This window comes from Mus caroli, chromosome 15 (assembly GCF_900094665.2).
Source record: "Mus caroli chromosome 15, CAROLI_EIJ_v1.1, whole genome shotgun sequence".
Lineage (NCBI taxonomy): Eukaryota > Metazoa > Chordata > Mammalia > Rodentia > Muridae > Mus > Mus caroli.
Genome location: NC_034584.1, coordinates 83,538,997 through 83,548,858, shown reverse-complemented (window position 1 = coordinate 83,548,858; position 9,862 = coordinate 83,538,997). Strand labels below are relative to the sequence as shown.

The 9,862-nt window shown below is 47.7% G+C and overlaps 1 protein-coding gene across 3 annotated transcripts in view; it reads left to right on the top strand.

Moving 5' to 3' along the window:
- The first annotated feature begins 4,142 nt into the window (after positions 1–4,142).
- Rabl2b (RAB, member of RAS oncogene family like 2B) overlaps positions 4,143–9,862 on the top strand; it is a 9,658-nt gene continuing 3,938 nt past the window's right edge. The window contains exons 1-5 of one of the 3 annotated variants that reach the window (XM_029469374.1): positions 4,143–4,300; positions 5,694–5,851; positions 7,879–7,908; positions 9,082–9,161; positions 9,735–9,814. In XM_029469374.1, the coding sequence (XP_029325234.1) occupies positions 5,736–5,851; positions 7,879–7,908; positions 9,082–9,161; positions 9,735–9,814 (306 nt within the window). In that variant the 5' untranslated portion in view covers positions 4,143–4,300; positions 5,694–5,735. Of the gene's footprint in view, positions 4,339–5,693; positions 5,852–7,878; positions 7,909–9,081; positions 9,162–9,734; positions 9,815–9,862 lie in introns of all 3 variants that reach the window. The other 2 variants (XM_021183519.2, XM_021183520.2) reach the window with 2 other exon arrangements.

Below are 9,862 nucleotides of genomic sequence, written 5' to 3'. Positions count from 1 at the left end.
CTCAGGACACAAGTGAAAAAGTCAAAATTGGTAGTACTCCCAGCCCTGCCCCCATGAAAAAAGCAGATCTCAGGGTCTTGCTGGCCAGCTCCCTAAGAATCTGTCTCCAAAAGGCTTTCTGACTTCCATACATGTGCCAGGGCCCGTGTGTGCTCCCTCATCCCCCAACCTCACACACAGAAGCACATAAGGTGAAGTGATTAAGGAAGAAATACTGGTTTACACACACTCACTCACACACACACACACACAAAAGACTTTATGGGCATTTAAGCCAGGACATTGTGACTTAATTTCAAATTATCTTCATTAGCTTAAACAAATATTAAGAAATAAGCCTACCTATAGCCAGAGCTAAGCATTAAAGTGTTGAGTATTTGCCGGAGAGTGGGATCAGCTGTCATAGTCAGAGCTGTTTGCCTTGATCCTAGACTTACTGCCAGGCCATCCAGTTGCTGTGTGTTAAGGTCTGAAACTAAGTTCATTAAGAGCCCCATCTCAAATGAGCAAGGTACAGAAGGATAAAGGACACTCGACCTCCTGACCTCTCCTTCCACCTTCTGTATGTTCCTATATCAGTATGTACACTCACACCCCAAAAATGGATGGAAAGAATGCTTGATGGTATATTTAACAAACCTGGATTAGCAATACAAATGCACAGAAACTTAATGACAGGAGATAAAGATATTTCTGTCCCAGCAGGAAGCAGGAGAAGTCTTACTTCCTCAAACATACAATGGTACATCCCATTCAGTCATTAAGGACAGTGTAGTCTACCATCATATCTATATACATATGAAAATGTCTGCTAGGGCAAGAATGTTGAGGCTGGTGGGCATCCCAAAGCAAAGGTGGTATGTATGAGTAAATATACCTTCACCTTGCCAGGAAGAATATACAATTTCTTTTATTCACTTATTTATTTATTCATCCATTCACTTATTCTTATGTAGGTGGTTTTTGTCTGCATGTCTGTGTACCACGTGAATGCCTGATACTCACAACGGACAGAAAAAGATGGTGAATCCCCTGGAACTGGAGTTACAAATGGTTGTGAGCCACCATGAGGGTGCTGGGAATGAAACCGGGTTTGCTGGACCAGTAGTCAGTGCTATTAACCACTGACCCATATCTCTAGTCCAAAGAAAGTATAGTTTCTTAACAGCCATTAAAAGATCATAGTTAGGCCAGGAATAGTGGTACACACCTGTAATCTTAGATGAGGGAGAAGATTGTCATGAATTTGAGGCCATCCTGGGCCTTTCTCAAAAAAAAAAAAAAAAATGCCTTAAACTCCCAGTTGAAATGCAGTCTATATCAAAAGACAGAATGCAGGACAACAGGCAGGTAAGTCAAAGTGGGATTGAGGTCATAGAACCAACACACAAGGCCTGGTCCCAGTGATGGTATCAATCCATCAGCTTGAAGGACCACATTGCAAGTCCCTTCCCTCCCTGTAGTGGGTTTGGTCTAATGCTGCTTGTATTATGTAATTCGGGTCCCCAAAATTGCAGGAGAATCCTCATGCAAGACACTGAGGGACCCTGCCCCCAGCAGGGCAGACAGAGGTGGGACATTTAGGATTCCTGGGCAAGGGACAGAGGAGGGAGGGAGGGATCTGCCTTGACTGGAGAAGGAGAGGAGAGACAACACCTGAGAGATGTGAAACAGAAAGCATAGCTGCCATATAGGAGGAGCTGGGGGAACGCAGCGCAAGAGGGCTGCATGTCTAGGTCTGGGGCACCCAAATGGAATATAGGTTTTAGTAAGAAATAGCTCAGGAATATCCAAGGGAAGTGGATTAGCCACCTGGAGGTTAGGAAGTGGCCCAGCAATTGAGCCATTTTAGGCATCAAAGTATAAAGGCTGTGTGTGCGCACGCAAGTGTGTGTGTGTGTGTGTGTGTGTGTGTGTGTGTGTAGCCACTGGGTGGCTGGGTGCTTCTTCTGACTCATTTGAAACTAATCTCCCTCTTTCTCTCAAGCCGTTTATCATGAAGGCTTTCTGGCCCAAGTGTCCATGTATGTTGTCTGTCCTGCCCTGCTGCATCTGATCCAGTCCTCCAACCTTCTCCAGGACTTGACAGCAATCTTACAACCCTATCAGTTACTCTAGGAGGACTCAGTCACAGTGGGTCTTAGGGAATACATAGCATAAGGGCTACTTACAAACCTCAGTCAGGTAAACTCATAACTGCACTGGGGCAGGATGGGATTCCTCTCCTAGTTTCTGCTCAGATGAGGTCATCTAGGCCAAAGCTTCTTAAATTCTTTCTGCCCATGGCCCCTTTCACCCCAAAAATTTTAGGTAAACACAGATGTATAGGTATATAATATAGGTAAACAACTCAAACATTTACCCATGATAAACTATATGGAATTTTATTTTATTTTATAATAATTCCTTGATATGCATATAATTTTACCATTTATCTAAAACAAAAGCAATATCTGGATGTGCTTTATTTAATAAAATATTAAATCTTGGCTGAACATTTGATACTACATTTTTCATGGCTGTTTTCTTTTTTTTTTTAAGATTTATTTATTTATTTTATGTATATGAGTACACTGTCACTGTCTTCAGACACACCAGAAGAGGGCATCAGATTCCATTACAGATGGTTGTGAACCACCGTGTAGTTGCTGGGAATTGAACTCAGGACCTCTGGAAGAGCAGTCAGTGCTCTTAACCGCTAAGCCATCTCTTCAGCCCCTTTCATAGCTAATTTCATAGTTTAGATATTATTAGTGCTGAGAATCCTGCTACCGCACAAAGCAGCAGATGTGTGTTTGGAGTGATCTCAAAACTTGTTGGAAATTTTGTCCTCATCCCAAGCCAAAATTTATTTAGTCTTTTTGTTTGTTTGTTTGTTTTAAAGTAAAACAAAACTCAACCACTCAAAACACCAATTCCTAAAAACCAAGTATTTTAACACGATATAATCCAAAGATATACTAATTTGATAAATACTGGTTGAAATGCTGGTAGGAGAATATACAATAATAATAATAATGATAACAACAACAACAACATCCATGAAGCCTGAGGTGAGGAACTCCCACCTCCAACACACACAGAGATAGTGTTGGAACTCATCTATCACTGAGCACAATAGCTTTGAACCTAGAATATCTCAAGCAGTGTTCTAGACTCTCTATGTATGGCACTGCAGCAGGAGCATGTTGTAAAGCTGAGGTAAATCCCCAAGAGTCCACAAAGCGAAGGCTCCCAAGAGACACCACGGATACATTACATTTTTTATTGTAAAATAATGTTTGATCTTTGCTATTAGGTCTCAAGCAAATGGCTAACTGAAGTGCCTGTTTAACATATCAATGCAGACCTGGATTCTCCCAGCAGGCCCAGTCTCTTAGAGGGTAGGGCTAGCATCCCCTGCCCCTACCCTAAACTACTCCAGCCCAAGGGCTGGGGGGGAGGGGGGCTTTTCCCTAGTTGCCCCTCCATATATATGGAGATTAAGAAAGTCAGAGCTCAGGGGCTCTTATGGAAGAGCTGGGGGAATGATTGAGGGCCCCAGGGTGGGGATAGGAACTCCACAGGAAGACCAACAGAGTCAACTAACCTGGACCCTTGAGGGTTCTCAGAAACTGAACCGCCAACCAAAGAGCATACACGGTTGGACACACAACACACACACACAGTAGGTGTGAAGCTCGGTCTTCATGTGGGTCCCCCAGCAACTGGAGTGGGGAGGGGGGCTACCCCTAAAGCTGTTGCCCGTCTGTGGAATCCATTCCTCTAGCTGGGTGGGCTGCCTTATCTGGCCTCAGTGGGAAAGGATGCACCTAGCCCTGCAGAGACTTAAGTGTGCCAAGGTCGGAGAACACCCAAGGTCGGGGAAGGGGTGCAGGGGTTCTACTCTCTGAGAAAAGGAAGAGATGGGGGAAGGGACTGTGTGAGGGGGAGTCGGGTGGGAGGGGCAGCTACCGGTATGGAAAGTGAATAAATAAATTAAGGGGGGGGGGGCGGTCGAGAAACAAGGCATCACCATACTGCAGCAACCTGTCGCTGGCCATATGCCTCTCCAACCTGCGGTTCCCACTCCCACCCCAGACCAGTATTCCAGAGCATCCACTCTGTCATCCCCTGGTCAGTAGAACAGATGAGCATCCTGGAAGGTGCCAGACAGACAGGCACTGCGCTAGCCAGCCCGCGCCTCGGTGAGGTCCTTCGGGCCATTGCCGGACAGCCCAGCTCGGGGTCCTGGTGCGGTCGCGTAGCAGCGGCAGAGACGCGGCCGAGCCGCTGCGGGACTGCAGTCTTCTGTAAGCGGGTAAGGCGGCTGGCTGCCTTGGCGGCCCAGAGGCTGTGGTGAGTGAGCGCATCTGCGGTGTTCCGGGTCCCTCTAAGCCTCCGCGGAGCCGAAAGTGCCTGGGGAACCCACCCGAGAGGTGGGGCGGAGGGAAGGCGGAGACCCGGCCGAGAGCCGACCGCAGATCGCGGGTCCTTTATAGGAGATGGGGGGTTAGGCCTGGTGGGCGCCTAAAAAACGTTTGTCCCATGAAAGAGAGCTTGCCCCCGTAAATCGCGAAGACACTGACAGTCACTGAGGGCTTCCATTGTGAGTCGATAGTCGGAGTTTGGCTTTCGAATGGACCACTCCCAGTCAGGCTGTAGTGTGAATGCCGTGCGTCCAGCTGGCGAAGAATCTGGATTATTGTACATTCGTACATTCGAAGCAGTGTTTGTCGAATCGTATTTGAATATGAAGCGAGTGGACCGGACTAGAGATGATGTTACGCACTGGTGTTGACAGTAGATAGTAGTCATGTCTTATACTTGTGGAAATATGAGAAGTATGCATAGAACTAATTTACTGTTTATGTTTAACGTGTAACGTTCCTATATGCCCAAGTCTCCTGTTTACAAAACTGACGAGCAGTTAAATGTCTGAGTTTAGGCAGTGCAGGACAAAATCTTGACATGGTATTGTTTGTATCATCTACATTTAGGAATTGGGTAAAATTACAGAGCGGTAGTTCTCAACTTGTGTGACCCTTTTGGGAGTCTAATGATCCACTCTTTACAGGGCACACCTAAGACCGTCAGAAAACACAGATATTTTCATCACTACAGTTAGGAAGTAGCAACTGGAGTAATATTATGGTTGAGGGAGTCACCTCCACATGAGCCACTAGTTGCAGCATTAGGAAGGCTGAAAGCCACTAGAGGTTTAAAAAGGACACCCGGAAGATAAAAATAAAAATAAATAAAAGTTTTGAGGAATTACCAAGGTGAAGGGACTGTGATGCTGATGGCAACATTGGGTCAGAGAAGGAAAGTGGTCATGAATATGGGTCAGGCATCATCGATTGTACAGTTAATGTCGGCCTGTTTTTACCAAATATCAGATTCCCATGTGACTTGGGCACTCTGTTGATGTTTGTTGCTTGTGTTTTTCCAAGTAAAACTATGTATATAGAAAATGTATATATGCTGAACTTGTAAATCTAGTACGGAAGGTAGGGAGAGAGGTGTGACCCAGACACCTCTCAGTGAGAAATGTCAGGAGACTCCAGAGACAGAGATAGAGCTCCCAGGCTTGGCGCATGGTGGCCAAGTTGTCAGGGTGTGGGTTCTCTCTCATCAACTGCTCAGGAAGAAGAAGAAAGTAGATTTAGTGGAGTTCTCACCTCTAACGGCGGGACTCTTGTCGGCTTTCCCAGACGGTGACGAGACCCCGGGGGGGCTGGCACTCGTCTGCCAACATGGAGCCGATGGCAGGGGACAAAAGCAGGCACTGTGAGCTGGAGCAGGAGAAGTACGACGCCCATGAGAACGTGAAGATCATCTGCCTGGGGGACAGCGCGGTGGGCAAGTCCAAGTACGTCGGAAAATCAGGGAAGAGCAAACGATCCCAGAGCGGCCCTGGGTGGATGAGGAAGGTCCTCCCGGGATGGAGAGAGTGTATGTGGTTTCTGTGAGCTGGTGATGGGGGCGCGGTGACGGGAGACCAGGTGTGCATGGGCAGAAATGTCAGTAACTGTGTTCAGGAGGAAATGAGAGAGAGTCGAAGGGACAGAAATCGGGGAGCCTTCTGAGTCCTCATGGGAGCTGTTGGGTGGATCGCCCTGGAAATTACTGGTATAGCAGAGGGGTGGCAACTGTGATATTACTGCCTCTGTGAGGTTGGGGAGTTACTGGAACAGGGCAGGTAGAATAAAGGCAGGAAAGATGCTTCCTCGGAGAGACACCCCCCACCCCCACCCCGAGGTTGAACGATAACGGACTGTGATGGTGTAAATGACTGGATTATTCTGCACAGAGCCTGCCTGTGCAGGTATAGAACTCCCCACCTGGAGATCTGCACTCTTTTGGCTTCTCTCCATCAGGCACCTGCCTCTCACACACTCAGGGTGCAGGGCTGAGGATACATGCTCGTCTCTGCCTTCAAAGGATGAGGGGAGAGTTGCTTCTACGTAAATGTCCACTTTTGTCTCCCATCCCTCAAGTCCGCAGGTCACCTCACATTCTACGTCAGACTCAGAGAGCCATGGATGGTTTCTAGGGGTCTTGCTAGTTTGAACTGAACAGAAATTCATTTCTCCACCTCCCATGGAAGCTCGGCTCTAGTATCTTACACTTGCTCTAACCTCAGTGATATCCCATGCAGTGAAAGTAAGGATTTGAAAGATTACCCAGTAAATAGCAGCCCTTTGTGCACACAGAGAACAGAAGTGTCAGGCAAGGGGAGACCAGTTGTTAGCTTAATAATTGATAGACCTTTAGGGAAATCTGGACTGGAGAGAAGCCCAGGGAGGGCCTAAGTCAGCACTCGCCTAAAATCTAAGTAGCTAACAGAACATCAAAAGACTTAACACAGTTCTGGCCTCTCAGACATTTTGAATATAAGAAGTTCCCACCCCTTTCATACCTTAAGCAGGATGTTGGAGACCATGATAGAATCTGTGTCTAGAGAAAGGTCTGTGGGTGAGAAGACCTTGTTCAGTTTCAGTGGGACTCCTGAGTTCTCTGCCAGTTTTCAGTCTGTGCCCAGAGGCCCCTTTCCCAGAGGATTCCAACCTCATCATGTTGACATTTGAAATTATTCACCATAGAAGTTTTAAAATCTGGGGTTTTTTTGTCTTATTTAAAATGTATGTGTGCTATTTTTAATATACATATAATTGTAATGTCTTTCAGGGTTTGTTGTTTTTTGTATAGATTTACTGTATAGACTAATTGGTAGTCAGTGGTTATAATAGCAAGAAAAGGTTTCAAAGCTGCCCCATGGCTGCAGAATATGTACTAAATTAAGCTTATCAGCTGCTCACATTCATGTGTTCAAATACTAACTGGGGACCAGTGCGCTGCCTCCAAAATGGGGACATAGCAGTAGACTAAGGATTCACAAACTGCTGTGCCATGCACTTTGTTCTGATTGATAGCATCACCACAGTAATTTAATGTTTGTGTTGTGCTCTGTGCAGGACAGGGAGGGATGAAGGAGTACACACCTATCACAGAGTCACCATTCCTGCTCAGATGACACTCGAGCTAAGCCCTAAGGAATGGCAGAGCCTTGAGAAAATGACTATTAGATGAAGACTTCCAGGCCTCAGTTTCCCCATGCACAGGGAGGGGTAATTCTGTGTGCAGCAGGATGTGAGATGGACGTGATGGGCTGGAGAGCCCCGTGCAGATTGACCACTGGGATGCCGCCAGTGGTTTGGCTCTGTGGGCTTGGTAATGGTGACTCCCATGTGCAGGCTTGCCTAGAAACTGTAACAGAGTTCACAAGAGATAGGAAGCCTCAGGTGGCTTCCAAGTTGTCAGCCTGGGGGGTGACAAAGTAGGGACAAGAAGCTAGAGATGGTACGTGACCTGTGACCTCACACATTTCCGTTACAGACTCATGGAGAGGTTTCTCATGGATGGATTGTATCCTTAAAGACCTGCAGTGTCCTTTGTTCCTGTGGCCTTTCCCACTCTCGTGCATCCTAACCTCCAGTCCAGCAGCCCAGAGAGGAACAGTGGGTTCCCTTCACACTGGCTCCTCACAGGTTGACCCAAACCACACCATACAACCCAGAGCTGCTGCCAGAAATCACTTACGTTTGATTTCTCCCAGGAAGGCAGGAAGAATAACAGACAGCACTTAGTCTGGATCAAATGCCTGGATACAGATTCTACCTCCTCTTCATTAGCTCCGACGCTGAGTAAATTATTTAGCCTCGTTCCTTAGAGCTGAAAACGTCTTCGGTAGGAAGCAGCTTTATAGGCCATGGGGTCAGCTTTCCCTCATCCTGTTGTGTTGTACAAATTTGGAATAAGGGGCTGCAACTTAGAGTTTCTGCAACAAGTTCCCCAAGTGGGCCCCTGAGTGCTACATGCAAGAACTGCAGAGCCAATTCCTCTCTCCCTGACTTAGCCCCAGACACTGGTACCATCCACTGTATACCAAGCCCACTGGTGTCGCTTCAGTGTGGCTCACTAACCTGTCCATGTTACACACACACACACACACACACACACAGGCATGAACTTCCGTTTGTGTTGCTTTGTCGGTTGCCAGGCCTGTCGGTGGTTTTTACCATGGGACAATCATGATGCTCTAGCCTATTAGAACTCTGTCCATGAAAGCATCCACAGTTCCACTTGAGAGCATCGTGACACCACTTCTCTGTAAAACCCTGCTCCATGTGACCCCACACTCAGGTGTCCAGGACATTCTCCCAGCCCCTTCCTTAGACCTTGCGCTACTGACGCTGCCTCCCCCTGTCTGTAGAATGTACTCAACTTGAAAGCTAACTTCTTTATAAAGAGGACCAAGTCAGGAGATTCACGTTTGAGAGTACACTGGAAAAGCTGTCTCACCCAAAAAGGACCAGGCATGATGGCATACACCTTTAATCCCAGGCAGAGGTCTGTGAGTTTTAGGCCAGCCTGGTCTACATAGTGAGTGCCAGGCCAGCCTGGTCTACATAGTGATACCTGCCTCAAAAATGTAAGGAAAATTAAGTGAGGAGAGGACCCGTTCCCCACCCCCAACCCCACTCCCACCCCCATCCCTTACCTCTGCTGAGTCACCTCTGCTCCTTAGCCTGCATCCAGCCAGCCGCAGCAACTGTCCACATATGCTCTGACGCTGTATAAGCACACAGCCACAGTCGACGGCAAGACGATCCTTGTGGGTGAGCAGCAGGGGCCCTCAGGCCGCACTGAGGGAGGGACAGGGCGGGAGGTGGTAGGTGAGGCTCACAAGGGCATGCAGCCTCACAGCTCCCAGGCCAGGACTGATGTACAGGGCAGGCTTTAGGAAAGCAGACACTGGAAGACCGTCCCTGCTGGAGAGAAAGGAGCTCAGAGGCCTTTGACAGGGAGTAAACTACTCACTGTAGGGATGAACATCAGCTAGTATTAATAGCTACATCTCCGGCCTAACCACTTCTCAAATGTAGGACATGACCTGCCCGCCCTTGGGGTCACCAGGCCATATATCCTGACTGTCCACCACCTGTGGAAATTTAGATCTTAAAGGGTCCCATCTTCAGTGTGGGGACAAGGGGCACCTACGCGCCATCTTCTGGGATTCCCTATCTGTACTGTCCTTCCCTCTGCTTCTCTCCCTCCACGTACCATTGCATACGCGCGTCCCACGATACACTCATGGTTCTGCATAGAGACCTGCATGGAAATGCTTGGCACATGTAGGGGTCTCCCTGCCCCTCAACCCCATCGGGCAGACAGTTGTGTTCTCGTTGCAGACTTCTGGGATACAGCAGGCCAGGAGCGGTTCCAGAGCATGCATGCCTCCTACTACCACAAGGCTCACGCCTGCATCATGGTATGAAACCAGCTGGGCAGTGTGACCAAAAAAAAAAAAAAAAAAAAA